General features: G+C 34.0%; 1 protein-coding gene across 4 annotated transcripts; it reads right to left on the reverse strand.

Moving 5' to 3' along the window:
- Positions 1 to 267: 267 nt before the first annotated feature.
- LOC138335977 (uncharacterized) lies at positions 268 to 11,967 on the reverse strand. Of its 4 annotated transcripts, none has more exons than XM_069285216.1 (15): positions 11,801 to 11,966; positions 11,632 to 11,673; positions 11,008 to 11,037; positions 10,360 to 10,401; positions 9,584 to 9,631; positions 9,262 to 9,318; positions 8,719 to 8,894; positions 8,270 to 8,366; positions 7,904 to 7,928; positions 7,681 to 7,769; positions 6,587 to 6,655; positions 5,528 to 6,053; positions 5,145 to 5,230; positions 3,009 to 3,095; positions 268 to 2,760 (listed from the first exon to the last, which is right to left on the reverse strand). In XM_069285216.1, the coding sequence occupies exons 1-15, from the start codon at positions 11,903 to 11,905 to the stop codon at positions 1,021 to 1,023; spliced, it is 3,219 nt and encodes a 1,072-aa protein (XP_069141317.1). In that variant the 5' UTR covers positions 11,906 to 11,966; the 3' UTR covers positions 268 to 1,020. The 4 variants fall into 4 exon arrangements, with proteins under 4 accessions (XP_069141317.1, XP_069141310.1, XP_069141326.1 ...); XM_069285209.1 differs by having other exon boundaries at positions 5,145 to 5,233; XM_069285225.1 differs by lacking the exon at positions 11,008 to 11,037 and having other exon boundaries at positions 5,145 to 5,233; positions 11,801 to 11,967.
- Positions 11,968 to 18,397: the final 6,430 nt, after the last annotated feature.

Genomic DNA, 18,397 nt, shown 5'->3' on the forward strand with positions numbered 1-18,397 from the left:
CCTCTCTCTTTCTCGCTCTTCCCTCACTGTCTCCCTCTCTCTCTGTCTCAAATACAACTTTACATATTATGTATATCTTTTCTTGTAAATGCCATCTTGTCTATGTAATTTGAATGTTTTATTATTTTTGGGAACGGGCTTTATATAAGTTGTATAACTTGTGCTCAATCCCATTGCACATTTTGCAATAAAATATGTTTAAATCAAAAAATATTTAAGGCAGGAGCTGTCAATGAGTCCACTAACACACAATCAACAAGGAAACAGTTTTGGGGATGAACAGTTTATTTCTTCTGGTTACCAAAGTACAAGCTTTATTTGAGTGTAAATTTTCATCATTTAATATATGCATATCAAATTTTATCAAAACTATATAAAAGACAACAACTAAGCATTGAAATAAAAATGAAACACAACACACACATATTTTCATTTGACCACCGTCGTCCCGGCATTAAGTTGGCGAAGTACCTCTAAAATATAGATTCAGATGAAACATTCTCAACAGACAGAAATGTATTGGAGATCCATGAAGGTTGGTTCGCCCACTTAGTTGGGCTTTATCAGAAAGACGAAAATATAGAATTACATAGAGACATATTGAAGACGTCAATTTTAAGTATCTTTGATTAATCGATATTTAGAACATTCACTTGTCATTTCTCTCAAGGAAAACGATTTGGTTTGTTTGATTTGTTTAGTTTTACGTCCTATTAACAGCCAGGGTCATGTAAGGACGTGCAAGGTTTGTTGGTGGAGGAAAGCCGGAGTACCCGGAGAAAAACCACCGGCCAACGGTCAGTACCTGGCAACTGCCCCACATGGGATTCGAACTCCCATCCCAGAGGTGGAGGGCTTGTGGTAATATGTCGGGACATCTTAACCACTCGGCCACCGCGGCCCCCTGGAAAACGATAGGTAGTCACAATAGTCTTTCTTTAAAATCATTATTTGATAATTCACAGTGTAATTTTTTTCAATGGAAATAAATATTACATATTTACAAATCACATAGGTTGATCAGATTCTCTCGTACATCAGTATATAGGCTGATTGACTTGATAACACAGTGCTTTCTTCCTCTGGCAGAACAAGTGAATCGTTGATATAGTACCACTCAGCAGCAGTGTTACCCCACTCAGAATCACCGGAGAAATCCTTGTCGCCATCACCATATGTATCATATCTTGAATCAGATGTACTATCACCACGTGTTTCATTCCATTCCTTGCTTTCTCTTTCAGGGTTTTCCTCCAACATTTGTCCTTCTTCAATATTTGCCTCCGCATTTTCATCTTTGTTATCTGTTTTTCTAGATTGGTCATAACCATTGTTTTTCATTGGAGCATCATCTTCATCACCATCCGCGTTGAACTCTGTTTTAGGTGGTTCATCCTCGTTTCCGCAGTTACTACCGTGATTCCTGTTTAAACTGTTGTATCTAGCATCAACCGCCAATTCACCCGAACCCTGTCTGACTGATCCGTATGTGTCTTGCTCTGGTGTAAAATAAACTTCATATAGATATGAAAAATTGTCATCACCATCCATGTCTACGCCTGTATCTATGTCGTTGTTTGTTTTCTGTCCTTGGTCGACCTTATTTCCATCAGGAAAGCCATCTATGTATTCTTCCATTTGGTATTCAGGATTTGATTTTCCTACAAGTATAATATCGTCGTGTCTTCCCAAATTATCCTTCATGTTTTCTTCAGAGTTATCTGCCTCGATCTTGTCTTGTAAACTTTCGCATTCGTCTTGGTGCGGATCATACCGCTCTTTCCTGTGACCAGAGAGAGCGTTCTCGCGTTCCATCATTTCCCGTTTCGGATCAGACCATGCCGCTATTCGTGCCTCAGACAATCTCTCCATTCTAACAACAGGGTTCATGTTTTCCCCGAGAAGAGGAGCCTTCCCGTCGTTCTCCGGACACTCGTCACCTTTTTCTTTAACATTGGCTATTGCTCCATCCTCCTCAAGATCATTATCAGTACTGCTATCCTTCTGGTTGTGTTGGATATGCTTTTCTTGTTTTATCATTCGTTGACAGTCGTCATCAGCATGTTGACTTTGCTTGCTGTCATGGTTATAGAAAGATTCTGTCTTCTCTTTTTCCGGTCCTTCTCTCAGGTGTTCAGAGGAACATTCTTTGTCACACGTGTATTTCGAGAGATCATGTCCTTGTAGGCCGTATTCGTTCTGAGGACAATTATCTTGTGAGGCATGTAAATTGTTTCTTGGTGTGATTCCAGAAATCTGTTGGTCCGATAGAACGTTTAGGCATTCTGGAGAACTCTGGTCAGATGGATGTTTCTGGTTATCAGGACCCAGATGGCCACTACATTCCCGGGCAGTAGGAGTTCGTGGGTCCTGTCCTTCAATCTCACTAGAAGCCTGTTGGTCGTTTGGGTCATTGGTGAGGCTGGAATTCTGATCGTCTACGGGGTCTTCTCTACTAGGATCTGTCTTTGTGCTGTTGACGCTGTCTTCATTCAATTTACGCAGTTTCTCTCCAGTCGGATGGAAATTTCTTCCCTCTTGCCATATACCTTCCAACTGTGATTGTATCCTAGATGCGATGGTCTCGGGGTCTTTCCACGAGTTCCTGAGGAGATTCTGTATGATTCCAACATCTCGTGGCTTTGTTTTTATATAGACAGTGTAATGTCCTCCAGCCATCGTCCCCCGATGGTTCACCACGCCGAACAATGAGTATTTCTTCTGTGGTCCTTTGTCGTGGTGTGGTTCTGGTTCTGTTTGCTACAAAATAAGTTCCAGTTCTACAGTAAGAGTTTTTCGTGTGGATTTACGACAAAAGCAGAAAGATACCTAGACTATCAAATGGAAGAAATTCTCACAAGAAAAAATCCAGAGAATATATACATGAACGAATTTGTTTCGGAATTCGATATTATGCATACGTTATATATTATGTAATGTAGTATGTACTATTCATTTAGTTGTGTAACTTATAAAAAATCTTAATCAGCTTCAAAATATGTAATTACCTCCAACGCTCTGCAGCAGTAGCTTGTCATATCCAAAATCTTAGGATAAGATATAAAGTCCGAAGCCTTGCTCAAACGTCTTCCTGTCTGTGGTCAATAAAACATGTGTTCATTAAAGTCACATGGCGAGGCTATCGAAACTCGAATAATGGTTTTATTACTCTCCTGGGTACCATTCTAGTGTTGCATGCCATCTAGTAAATCACGCTAGCATTAGTTCTGTATGTATATTTACTAAAGTATTAGTTTATTAACGGTTGCCAATTAGAGATTGTAAACGATTTTAATTACCTTGGTATTCTTCTAAATTTTAACGGTAAATTCAGGAAAGGAATTTCTGAACAGGGTAAGAAAGCTCTTTTTGCAGTATCAAATGTATGTAAGAAAAACTTTTTAAACATTGAAACACAACTTCATGTATTTGATAACTATGTTGCTAGTATTTTAAATTACAGTAGTGAAGTATGGGGGTTTCACAAAGCACCAAGTATAGAAAAATTGCACTTGAGGTTTTGCAAACGATTATTAGGAGATAAGAAAAGTACAGCAAATTGTATGGTATATCAAGAATTAGGCAGATTACCAATGGCTATTGTGAGAAAATTAAGAATGTTTAAATATTAGATTAAATTAAAGACTTAATATAACTGTATTTTAAATGCTATCTATCAAGAAATGCTTGAGAAGGGGAGTGATTGGTTGGATAGTGTCAGCGATGAACTATACAAAATGGGGTTAGGTTATATTTGGCATAGTGATAAAATAATTGACAGAGATATTGATATCATCAAACGCAGAATGTATGATATATTCCAACAAGACTGCAGTGAACAGATAGAGTTATCTTCTAAGTGTTCATTGTACAAATATATTAGCGAAGGTTTTGGTCTACAGAAATATTTAACAAAATCTATAGGGACTCAAAATTTGAAAGAAATATAAAAAATTCGTATGTCGTCACATAAAGAGCTATTATTTTCAAAACGCTAGTATGTTTAAATTTGTGCAATTAATGAAAACAGATAATATAAAAGATTTTTCAAATTTAGCCAAATTTATCAGATTGAGCAGCAAAAAGAGAGAAAGTTTAGCATAAAGTAATGGCAAATTGTATCAATATTAATGTACATGTACTATCAATGCGTGGTTGTATTAAATATGAAGGTTTTATTTGAATGATTAAATTAATGTGTTAATAATACATAATATAATGTTACATTAATATGTGAAAATACGAATAATATAATTTGAGTAATGTAAATGTAATATTATGCGAACAAGATCATATACGTAATGTAACGTAAGAATGAGATAACATGAAATATTATTAATGTAATGTGCTAGTAGCGTCTAATTATTATAATATATAGTTAATACAATGTAACGTATCAATGTAATGTGCGCTGGTTAATAAATGTAAGATGAGTGACGTTTAGATGTAATGTAAGATCATTATTGGATATAAATCGAGTAACGTACAAATGTAAAATAGGATTATAAATGAATGTATTGTGAGTAAAATAGAGATATAATATGAGAACAATAATAATAAAAAAAAACAAGTTTTTCTGTAAGTAATGTATAAATGTAATATGAGAGTGTTAAAACGTGTTGTGTGACAATAATATATTAATGGTATATGTTAATAATGGATGAAAATATAATAGGAATGTTAGAAAAATAAATGTGACGAATGAAAATATATCGTAATGTGAGATGTCTCTCTACACTACATACGTGTACACTGCGAGTGTGTTGTGTGTCTGTACTTTTTGTATTGTTTTTCCTGTCTGCACTGTATATATATATATGCAGTGTACTGAAAAACCAGGTGGTTTAAAGTAATAAAGAACTGAACTGTTAAATAACTCGTGTAAACGTTACTGCAGACTACCACGAGGTAAACATTTATAACGAGGTATGTTTGGATAACATTTTTCAATCAAATGACTATCGAATTAGTCATTAATAATAGTTCATACGTACCCAGGTAAATCTGTATCAGTGCAGTTTTTACCTTAAATTGAGTACAAATAAGAACAATGACAACTGAACAATTTCTAATTATCTTTCCATAAATTTATGTATCTGCTTTGAGATAAACAATGGCATCATTCCCATTCACTGCTACATTACCTGTTCAAACCTGTTGATGTGTAGAACCAGGGTAGATGGAAGGGCTACGATTTTGTTGTGCTTGAACACGACTCCACCATTCCCTCCTGCTGAAACATCGAAAGACAATATAATAACAGGAATGGCATTGAACACACGCCGGAGAATTTACAAAAGTATAATAATGGATATTAGTTAGAGAGAATTTAATTACAAATTAGGTTGCCGTAATAACATTAACAAGTGTAACGTTTACCTGTATTTCGTTTTTGCATGTTACAGATTTATCTGCCCTTACGAGAATCTACTGGAGGTGATTCCAAAGACGGAAAATCGCGTATGTATCAAAAGTATGATACAATCAAGAACTGTTTATTTTGTTGTTACGCACAAAAATGTTCTACCTTTTTGATCGTTACACGTCCGACATGGTATATCGTCTGCCATCATCTTTTCCATTTGAGCCCACTTATCCAGTCCGAGTTCGAGACCTGTTCTCTTGCATTTTTTCTTGCTTTTGCCGAGTCGCATGTTATACAGTCTCCGGGCGTCATCTGGATACTTTGCCTGCAGGTCTTCGTTGGTTTGTGTCGATGGTTGATTGACCTCGGTTCTAGACTCCATTCCGTCATCATAGCAAACCCCTTGTGGTTGATTAGAGTATGTCTCACGCGTACGACAGTCCGATTCATACGGCACAACTAGTCTTCGGCAAGACGGTCTGGTTAATTTGAGGTGTGGTAAAGTGTCGTGAAAGCGAAGTGGCGTGGCATGGTCGATCACCTGACTGTGGAATACAGTTGGTCCGTACGATCTGTACACACTGCTCCGTTTATCCATTATATTAGTGTTTTCATCACTGACACGGGTCGGCCGATTCAGAGTCGGTCCTTCTTCTTTCTTAAAATCCCGATACCTTGATTTTTTTACCTACAAAAATAAAAATATAACTGTGTGAAATCTTGATCTGTACTTGCTCGACTGAAGTTTGTAAATCAAAAGAAAATTATAATAGTCCTTATCCAAAAGAACAAGGTATCGAAATATGACGTATCTCAATTCGCCGTATCGTAATCAAATACTCATCTAAACTGATTCCCCTGAAAATCTATGTGTTATAGTGGTAGATACACTGACGGTAGAATTAAGGATTTTAATGTAGGATTCATCATCACATAGCATTAAAAAAACTCTATTTCATACTATCGCCTATTAAGTTGGTGAGAATCATCACATGACATTCAAAAACTCTTTTTCATACTGTCGCTAATTAAGTTGCTGAGAATAACACATCCTATGTGAGAAGTCAATCATCGAAGAGTCTTTGTTATTGACATAGACTTATCTTGCACATGGAAAGCCGTTTAATGAGTATGTAAAATTAAATCTTGAAGATAAATTCTTCAAAGTACAATAACGTATCTAATTGTATATACAGATATGTGCATTAGGATTTTTTTTACCTTTTCAGACTTTTTGTTCACAACAAGGGGAAGACTCAAACTTGTAAATCGCTGAAATACTGGTTCAACCTGAGAAAAGTGCAATATAAATCTACTTAGAATCTTAGTTATATATTTAATCACCATTTATTATGTCTATATCAAGCAAATTGTCGATACCATAACAACTTTGGAAAATGGCTAAAATGCTTGAGTTTAGATCTTCCTTACTGATGATATGAAGTATCTTATGTATACGTCTCTTGCTTACTACTACTTAAGGGAGCGATATCAAATGATTTGTAAACAATGAGCCACAAAGCTTGGCATTATTCCACACGCCCCGCAGTTGGTATTAAAATCCAAATACATAAAAATCAAAGTAGCAATTATTTAAGTATAACTTTAAATGTATGCGTGTATTGTAAAACTAGACAAAATAACAGCAGGTAACAAAAAGAAACTGTAATTTGGTATTTTTGACTGAGTATCCATGGTAAAAGAAAACGAAATCCAAACATTGAAGGTCCGCAACAGCAAAAGGCACTACTAGGGCACTTGTCATATATATACATAACGCTTCAAGGAGCTACATTGAACGGTTTTGGAGTTATAGGACGGAAACAAAAGGAAACAGATATTTAATATCTTTGATTAAGTTTCAGTGGTAACGGAAGAAGCATTCACAAAATGGAAGGTTCGCAATTTTAAAGGCACAACTAGGGCACTTGTCTGATGTATACAGAAAGTTTCAAGGAGCTGTGTTGAACGCTTTTTGAGTTAAAGCCCGGAAAAAATAATCTCGGATGGACGGACGGACGGAGCCCAATTTAATATCCCCCTCAAACACGTTTCCCGAGGGATAATCATAATCTTTGACCAATATCAGTGGAATTTTGTATTAAAAAAAAAATAATAACAGAAAACCGTTGCTTGGAATCATACACATATGCAATGTAGTGACCATGCACGATATAGAAGACAGTCATTTTTAGATTTAAATAATCGTTGCTGAATTGAAATCCCTCTTTTTAGAGAGACCATTATGAAGTATTTCGTCACTACATGTCTGATAATTTTACCAATATTTGTATTTATGTACACTAAACACTTACATGACCACACTGCTTGTAACAAAGCAATGTTACAAAAGAGCCCCCGAACAGCCTCGTCACATCACACGTACACATGACGTGTTCTGTCACTATAAACAAAACAAATCAAAATTATACGACATATCTTTAGCCAGTAATAAGCACTTCTATTGATTTTGACAAAATGTAATCGGTCAATGGGAATGTTGGGACGTATATCATAGAAAAGTTGTTCAATACTTACATGTGGCTGAACCTTCTGGTTGGAACTAAAAAGACAGAAATAATCGTAATTTGTATTAAAGAATACGTTTTCCAAAGTGATGAAAAGAGTATTATTTTAGTATTTAATAAATACTAGAGAATGTTATCCCCTGCGAACATTATTAAAATAAAATGAATCTCACACATGAAATTGAACACAACGTAGTAAATAGTGGAAGAAGTTTGCTATATTAATGGTGCCTTACATTCAAAATTCATAACGATCTCCCATCCCAATCCCCTTCAGATTAAAATAGGGGTGTTAACGTGGCTGTTTTGTTTTTGTTTTTATTTATTATTTCAGTTAAAAGTTTATCATTTTATAATACATATGACATTTGTTTACCGGGCAATTTTCCAAGGCTTCGTCTTCCAAATCACTTAACAAGGTGGTGAAAAATTCAAAACTGTCTTGCTGAGTCCGACCATTAAAAGTATCGTTTCTAACAATGAAACAGTGAAAAAAAAAATCAATAAAATCACAAATGGCCATTGTATTTAAAACTTCTGTTTGTCGACATGGAATAGTAATGTTTAGTGATTTTTTTATCAGCAAAACTACCCTGCTTAATTTTTTTTGTTTAACTCTTTTAATTATGATTACTATATAATAATATATTACTTTTAGCGCTTTTTTGTTTAAAAAAAATCTATAGTTGCTTGAAATATACTACTCATTATGGTTTCAAAGAGTTGAGTAACACTTCCTACTGTGGTCGAAATGTACAAAATTAATGTAGGCATGCATTTGTCCTATATCTTGTGACATTGTCTTGCTTAAGTTATTTTACTTACTGTTTCGCCATTTCCTTGCAGAAATGTCTTACGAGCTGCATTTGGCTCATCATTTGGGCCTCTGCAATAGCTTCCCTTTCCTTTTGAGGTTCCGACTCGATGCCATACTGAGTGCGATTCCGTTGTAATAGTTGTTGCAGCGCTTTAGCCAGATTGGCTTTATTGTTATGTAACCACTGTGAACGACGACAACACAAAGGTGAGCAGATCCATCATTAAAGTTCTCTTTTCGGTATTTGACTATATGTTTTTTTTTATATAATAACCTTATGACAAATGACAAACAAAAGTGCTTCATAAATCACAATATTGAAGTATAGGAAATGTATGCATACAATATTAACACTTTCGATTCATTGATAAATATGGGAGTATGTATATGTTTTATTTTTGATAATAAATTGTATAGGCGTTTTGTATGTAATTTCAGAAGAAAAAATCCTAAGAAATCATAATTAATTTGATATTTACGTCCTCGTCCCATTATTTTCACGATGTTTTAACATTTAAAAAAGACAAAGATTTTGAGGATGTTTCCATTACCCCTTTCTCTATTTGGCGTTGCAGCTGTTGTATGAAATGTGGACTCCATGACAGGCACTACAGAGTATAACATGAGATAATTAGTAATGAGGAGAGTTGTAAAACACAGGAAATAATCAGTTATGTACAACACATAATCAAGACACATGTGATTAATAATAGATTACGAGGCACTGGAAAAAAGAAGATTCAATAATGTAAAACAATAAATCCACGATTGTTGTTACATTCGACATGTATAAGATAAGTTAATATCACCATATAATTAATTTATATTTTGCGTTTTTTATTGAGTGATCCATAAAATATGATTATGACTTACCTGAAGGATCGAATTCATGAAGCAAGTGGCACCAGTATTTGGGATGCCCTAAAATAACGGTAGATTACAGAATTTATAAACCAGTATTTCATTATTTAGTATTCGAGGTACCAACTGAATAACGCGCAATACAGATATCATCGAATCTTGCTTATCGAATGCTATAAATTTCAAATCTACTGTTAAATGCAAATTAAGCTGAGAAATTCCTATTTATATATGTTTTCATACTGTATTGCTCTAACTTACAGAATCACGTTATCTGTGAAGATGTATAATGCTAGCGTTACACGTAATTATAAATGAACTAGGAAGCAATGTCACCAAATCTATATTTCTTTTCTTTAATAATAATGTTTTCATGTGTGATAGACAAAAGCAATATTGATTGGTCGGTCATATTGTGCTGGAGGATTACACCTTGCATTATCTACAGATCATGGGTCGACAGAGTATATCTTCCGATTTGTACCATTCAATTTTACTAAATTTCATTTTCTTCATTTTTTCCTACATTAAGCTTTAACCGCCTTCATAATACCCGGTATCTGATGTGACTTAAGGAATGAAATGTGTGCCAAAATCTTGATGTGTATACATATAAGTTAATATTTTATTAATATTTCTCGATCGGACAATTCAATATCAAATAAATAGCGTTTGGTGTATATTATTAGTTCTTGTTTACCGTGAAATGTTTACTAGATTTTACTACAGTTTACGAATGAATGACACGATCGATCTTCAAGACTACAAATATGATAAAAGAATTTTACCTTCGGCTCCAAAGAGAAAGTGAATGTGTCCCAGTTATTGACCTTTAAAACAATAGTTTACAGTATAAATACTCAAATACTGTAGAATGCCACCTAAACATAATAATGTAATACTCAGATCAGTACACAAGTACTGATGAAGTTTCTTTCTGTTTGGCTAAAGTTCAATTTCTTGAAATTGAAGGAAATAATTTTATAAGGAATTTGAATACCGTATACTTTTTCTAATGCATGGTATCCTATACTTTCATTTTAAACTTTATTCCTACTATCATTCCAAATTACAATGATAACACTATATTCTAAAAGTTTATATGTGTCCTTCCTTCTCTCCTAGCGGGAATGAATAACAATTAATAAAATAACATGCAATTAAAATCAAGATAGAATGTACAGACAAAGAAAGGTTCAATTGTTTGTCATAGTTCTGATCAAAACATGGAGATAGTTAGGCCTTATTGGATTTCCCTTTAAACTCATATGTAAATTTATTTATAGAAATCGTCAATCTTGCTTGTGACAAGCATTTTCAATGGCTTAAAATAGAGAGTCACTTGATTATTGCCGTATAGAATCTATTCAGCTTTATCGATAATAACAATATGTGTATTTCCTATAACACGTGTTAATGATGGATGCAGATAATACCTCTGACTGCCGCGTTCGTCGTCTTTTGATCTGGAAGTAAAACAATCCCGCTAAATTTATGTATATAAAGTGCATTCCTAAGTTCAAGTTGTACTGCGATTATATAACTGGCACATATTCTTTATGAAATACATGGTTGAGAGAAGTTTTACCATAGTTTAAAGCAAAACTTAATTGCGTTTGAATCCTACTCTCCTATAGCTAACATAACATTTATAATTGTAATATAATTCGATCATTCACTGAATAATTCAATCACATACATTTACCTATACAATTGTCTCCCTTTTATGTAAAAGATATCGGGCTTTGTGATGGTATTCCTGTAGTACACGACAGTCACGGTATACTACTAGTACAACTTTCGGTTTCAGTTTTAGATGTTTCGTTTATGACTACCATTACTACTTTCGTTTTAGGTTATTACATATGGTCCTTTTAAGGATTTCTCCCTCCATTCCTTCTATCTCTTCTGTATAAAACTCAATTCAAACAGAAACTTGTTAACCCTAACACAAGGTAACCCAGAAAAGAACAACATCGATAGTCTTGTCGATTTGTAAGAATTGACGATAAGCTGCTGTGATGTAGTCAAATTCACTTGACAAAGAAAATAAATCTTACTTTTCGTTCACCTTCTAGAAGTCCTGACTCCACATCTTGTATCTTCAAAATAATACTTTAAAATTATTATATCATTAAAATAACAACTAAATACAGTGTAAAGACAAGGTAAATCGAAAGTAGTGTGTATAAATAGAAGATTTAAAATCTATACGAGATAACTAAATACCTTTCTTTTTCTTCCCATCCACGCCATTTTGTTACACGAACAGACTATGGCTATTAAACATATAACATAAATGACTGCAACATACACAATGGCCACAATTTCCATCTACAAACATGTACATAGTAACCATGCCTTCACTAATGTGAAAGTTGACATAATGTGAAAAACCCAATCGGCATTTAGTTTCATTTTGCACGTGAAATAAAGTATTAATCATATGACGATAGATATGTTGATATACACATGTGTAGTATTGTTTAAAGTATAATCTTCAATATAAACAAATTAGGCACTACATCATTTTGAACTTTTATCTTACAGTGTTCATATTTATCTGTAAGAGTAGTGTCCCTTTATATTAGTACATTCTTGTTTATTCATGTATAGAGAAACGAAAGAAAAATGAAAATAATACAAGGTATCGTCAGATTTATTATTTATTTTTGACATAGTTCAATGAGAAAAAACGCCCACCATAGATCTTCCGTAACATATAAGTTTAGTTTAAACATATTTATTGAAACAAAAGGATTAAGTGTTTTCAGTATCAAGGTATACAATAGGTCCATAAAAACCTGTTTAAAATTTTGTTTGTAATATTATAGTATATCTGACTCGGGACGTACGAAACACTTATAACATGAGATTAAACATATCTATAACATTATGTAGTGGTATGAACACATGTCTATGCCCCAGGTAAGGTATTCTCACAAAACGGAAACAACTACAATATATGTTCTAGCACCTCTGGCCTCTGATCGGGATGTTCGAGGTAATTTCTCTACAGGAAATTGTTTTCTGGCGGATATGTGCGCGGAACACACCTGCTTGTGGCTATATCTCACCCTGTACTTCTATGATACGTACACACCTGTATTATTTCACTTTGTATATTGTTTTGGATACAGCAAAAATAAAAAGGACTGTTAAATACACGACTAGATTAGGTTCAAATTTGTGACAATTTAAACTCCGAGGGAAACTTCAACGAGTGTAACCTGAATATTATTTCTCACTATGCGAATGTATTTGATGGTATAAATAGTGTAGATAATAATTCGCTAAGATTAACATTCGCGGATTTTTGTGGATGGCGAAAGTAAATCATCGCACGTAAAAGAACGTAGGTTTACAATATTTTCTATCACAGTATACTCTCAGAGGTTGGACTAGCTTGTGTTGATGTTCAGGTGGAATGCAGCTATAGCAGGTGACATGAACTTATTGATATCGCGTTTTAAAGTGTCTACATGTGTATGTGTTAATTCACCACTTGTCTTATTGATCTTAGATTAGGAAGCTAAACTACAGTAGAAATGTCGTCATATCCGATACCAAGACAACATTTGAGTGTCAAAAGAAGCCAGATATTCACTGCACGGGTAATGTGGTAACAGAAAAGTTACCACCACACATTTTTCATTTCTTTGTTTCTAAACTGTAGATTGTTTGCTATTTTATCTCCTTATACAAAGTTGACCTTTGTTTTCCATTCGCCTTTTACTATTTTAATTTTGCAATAATTCTCACCAACGACATTTACCTACCATCATGCATCATGTGATTCGTTTAGATTGATTTTAAAGCTTACTATTTGTAAGTTAAAAGTAGAAAGTACATGCTATGACCCGCGAAATCATACAACGCCATTAGCCCAGAATTCTGTTTTCAGTTGAAAATCTAAATGTTTCGTTACATTTACCAATGAAACCATTACACTGAGTGATTAAATATGTTACTCATATAAATCATATTAATACATATATCATTGCGAATGCTTATACTGTTTAAGACTTGACTGAGGTTGACCTATAATCAAATTTTTAAATCGTGATTTTTAAATGTGAAATAAAATCGCATTCAGTATGCTATTATCTAAATTTGACAATATCTCACCCAAAACTGTAGGATGCGTCCATTCACGTGTAATGTGACGAGTACATATATTTAAGTATAATACAATGTAGTAGTATATCTAAAGCATTCAACCGTATTCGTCTTACCTTAGGGATGTTTTCAATGGACGATGGATTGCAACGCAATGTATAAACATTAATGTCTACGTTCAATGTCGTTGCAGCTTCCAGAATCATATTCGGCTGCCAAAAAGCAAAGGTCGAACCCAGATGTAAAGAAGTCACCAACAGTAAATATCACACTAGGATAATGTAGAAGGACATTCATAGCCAGGATCGTATGAAGAAGGGTTTCAATGACCAACAGGATTATAGTTTGATTCAGGCTGACAACAGTACATGTAGAATAACCACAGGTTCCATGATTCCTTTAACGTACTAAATGACTAGGAACACTGTCCTAAAATCATGTTTTATTAAGCGATGCTAAAAAAAAACTACATTTTTTGTGCCTTTTTGTATTACCACATTATTTTCCGTCGAACATTTCACAGATGATAATTTTGCAAATTCAGTCAAAGGAATGGTATTTTATTTATTGCGATAGGAAGTTGTATTTCATGTGAAATAAATAACTACTTCAATGGGTATAGTGGTCGTTGAATTGGTTACAGATTAGAAATAAGAAAACTTCACAGTGAACAGTCCATAAATAATACACAAGTTTAATTCAAAGCGGACATTGTGACGTCATAAAATCAATGTCAATCATTTAATGCCGACATTCTTTATGATATAAATAACCACAGTTGTTTAAGGAGCATTCATTCAACACATGGAATTCTGGGATGTTCTTCAAGTCGTTTTCCTTAGCTCAAACCTGCGGGTAATAAACTGTGTCTCTCAAATTTGCCTTTTCATAGGCATTTTGCGTGATTTTGATCAACATTGATAGCCAGTCGTTATTAATTATTCAGAATGGGATACTGTAATGTTTCACGGTATACACTTAAAATTAATTGATAATACAAGTCCATGGTTACGCATCTACTACAAAGCTACAGAGTAAACGAGCAGATTTTAAGATCTATCTAGGGTTTTTTTTTCGTCGCCAGACACAGCTAAACATGAGAAAAAACTGCAAATTGAAATGTTTGCTACGAACTGATTTTTAATAATTACGACGTGGAGGAAAATATAAAATTGGGTCAGCGGTACCTAAATGGTTAATGTGTGGGACGTTTCCTGGGTACTGACTCAACGCGGTAGTTTTCCTCTTGATACTCCAACTTATTTTCAACCTCATAAACCTAGCACGTCTTCAAATCCTGGTTGAAGAAGAACAATAAAAAAATAAGCACATAGACTAAGAAATTAATAAGATTTTGAAATAGATGTGTAAAACCTAATTTATGAGAAAGAATAGTTTTCAATTTTACTAAAAAACCTTCAACTTAAATATTAAATAACATCTAATTATATATATATAATATGCAGATCCAATGTAATGGGACTACAACTCTATCAAACACCAGAAAGACCAAACGTTACACTGACTTGGTTTCGTGTTGTCCTGGTGATGTCTTTATAAATGATTAACGAAACACCTTTAGTATTGCACGGGTACATCTGGGTGAGTAAGCCACAACAGATGCTTCCATACTTTAAACTCCGTCAGATATCATGATACAGGATAATATATCAACACATTACGACCGTGTGCATGCTATGAGGAACCGTGAACAGTGTTATATCAGATCGGCATGTTTTGTATCAACCCTTAGATCCAATACGGGAATTATCTCTCGATGAGTCCACAAGCCAGCCTTGAGCTTGATATTCAACGGTTACCAGGATTTTTTATATGGAGAGAACAGAAAGACTTTCGACAAAACAGGTAATGCTTCTGTTTATAATACACAAGAAAAAAAGACACGATATGTACTGAAAGGTAAAAAATCTCACACCATCTTACTCATATACATTAAATATGAAAGTGGAAAAAAAGCAACACGATTAATTTTAAATATATGTATACCAAATGTTCACGCAATCAGCGTTTCGCATGTAGTGTAAAGCAGCGTCAGATTACTTGATTAAATACACTTGCATGTATTTGAGAAACTATCACCCCGTTTCACGTCTCAGAGACCTTGAAGTACATTTTCAACGCCAAAACGTTACTTGACGAAAACATTTGATTCGTTGTCTCACCTCAACTCAAAACTATCTCTCTGATATTTCTCTATGATCCGAACACATATCTATGTTCAACTTTCGCTCAAATGAAAAGCACCAAAGATAAAGCACACATATAGTTAAATCTACATACATGTTTAACGAATAACAGTTTACATTTCAATGATATGCTGTTTACATAATGATATAGGATATCATAATACACAATATTTGTTACTTTTTTATCAACAGTGACATAGGTACATTTGTGGTTTGATTTACATGGACCAGTGCCGCAATCGGTAGACAGACATCCTTTACATGATTCCCTCCCCAATTATTTGACCATTGAATCTTATTACAATCTATTTTATTAAGAAATGATCCCAAACGTCACGAAGATGAGTATGGCGTTACAATATGCTTTCATATTTAAATGTCAAAAAGTAGTAACTTATGGGTTTGCCCCAAAATGCGAAAGGTTGATCGATGGATGTTGCTTTCGTTGTTATCAAAGACTTTGTCAATGGAAATAAAAAAGAATAACATTTAGAAGCTATAAAAATATGAACATATATTTTCTTCATATATCTTGTATGTAACATAGATAATATTTGTGACAAATCTATGTGAGATAGAGGAAGGCATTTGACAATGGGTAAACTAGATATATGCATGGAATCGTTTTGCGCAATAATTATCATTTCTTTTATGCACGTTTTAGTTGTCCGGCAATAAATGACGTCCAAAACGCGGCCATTATGACGTCACTAATGTCGACATAGCAATGTCAACTGGTTATGTCAAAATGTGTGTTCTCTCTTATGGATATAATCATCGATATCAAACAATTTTCTTGGCTTAGCATCAATATTTTATGAGCAACGGCTTTATTACGAACTTTTTTTAATTTATCCCTAATTTGTCGTATATATTAGTCAATAAGACAGTCTAAATGGTTTGTTTTGCTTTGTGTTGCCATGTGGCATCCTTCATACCACCTTGTGTACTTTTAAGGATTTCCTTTTAAAGAAAAGAATTGAGATCATTCGACAACATTATCAAACTATCAATTCACATTCAAATCACTAAACTCCCTATACACCGTACACCTTTTATCACAAAATGTTTATTTCTAAGATTTTTTTTTATTTTTACACTCGTTTAACCCGTGATGGACTTGCGCCATCAGTAATCAATGCTACGTTGTATGAAACTCATTGGGCTCCCTGTAATAGTGACTCACTTCATCATACCAATTCCTCCATATTTTTAGGACTGATCCTTAGTGAAAACAGAAAATGATCGCTGCAAATATTATTCATGTAATGTGGTTTAGTTTGGGCGTACCCACAGTGTAAATATAAACATACATAGAAATGCAATGTCTCTGCAGGAATTTACACAATGCATGTGTACACACATACTAAAGAACTCTAACGCCGAAACATAATATTGCTTTAACAATAAGGATAAGTTTACTCTAATACCAACAACCATTGAGGATAAATAAATGTTCTAGTCGTCTTTAACCTACTTAGGTTCATTTGAATGAATGAATGCATTAAGAAAAAGCCAATAGTATATCATGCATCATGAGAACAGTGCCCTCGTTGTTTTATAACCCCGTATCTTAATCGTTTAGAACTTAACACTATCACAAATAGACAGTTGTGTATATCGGATCATTTTGTTCCAAGGGCCAAGACGTTCTGCGCCACTGTTTCCTTAAACCTTTAATGTGAACTGGGTCCATAGTGCTATGTTAAGGATCAGTGAAGACTGTGACGGACTAGGTGATACAATACAAGTCTACAGGTTTTCTGGTTTCACTTCAGCGTGTAAATACCCTATACGTCAGTGTACATGTGTATTGACAAACTACGCCAGTCTTACCGGTAGTAATAGGCGGAGTTCACACAGCACTAACCTCAGTCCTCTCCTCGTGGTATTTCGGAGACAGATTTTGCTAAAATTGTTCAAAAATGACGGAAAGACATTAATCTGTATGCTGACTTGTACCTAAATCAGCCATCTATCACTGAGCGTGTGGCGATTGATCAACAACTATTTTAAAAGGCATACGTGATTAAGTGTGAAAGATAATTCGCGGATTTATTGTGCTTCATCTTCGTTTTGTGTTATACTGGGTGTGTGCGTTCTTTTTGGCTGTTTATATAGCTTCTGGGATATCTCAATGAAATAACTCGGAAATACATTTTAAAATTTTACTGGAGTTTAAATCCACGTGAGGTAAGGTTAAACAATTTTCTAATTTATATTTGTCTGTTTTTGTCAACTTTGTGTTAATCTGTTTTTTCTGCAATTGTACAGTTTTTAAAGAAATGCAAAAACTTTTGACCTGAATGTATATACCAATACAGACTATATTATAAAACCCAAGCATCGAAAATACAACTAGTGTAGACATCTACAGTAGTTTTGTAAAAAAAACACCACTTTAACTAACTATAACTAAGGCATGTGTTTTTAAATTCAATCTTTTTAAAATAATACATTTGGAATTAAATTTTGTTTTCTTTATTATTGAAACGTATTG

Source organism: Argopecten irradians, chromosome 1 (assembly GCF_041381155.1).
Source record: "Argopecten irradians isolate NY chromosome 1, Ai_NY, whole genome shotgun sequence".
NCBI lineage: Eukaryota > Metazoa > Mollusca > Bivalvia > Pectinida > Pectinidae > Argopecten > Argopecten irradians.

What these genes read in the sequence shown, in the direction of transcription:
- LOC138335977 (XM_069285209.1), bottom strand. Translation starts at nt 11,905, where the DNA reads ATGGAAATTGTGGCCATTGTGTATGTTGCAGTCATTTATGTTATATGT. An exon ending in ACCAGAAGGTTCAGCCACAT is followed by an intron (nt 7,770 to 7,903) that starts GTAAGTATTGAA and finishes TTTTGTTTATAG; the next exon opens with TGACAGAACACGTCATGTGT. An exon ending in ACTGCTGCAGAGCGTTGGAG is followed by an intron (nt 2,761 to 3,008) that starts GTAATTACATAT and finishes CTTATTTTGTAG; the next exon opens with CAAACAGAACCAGAACCACA.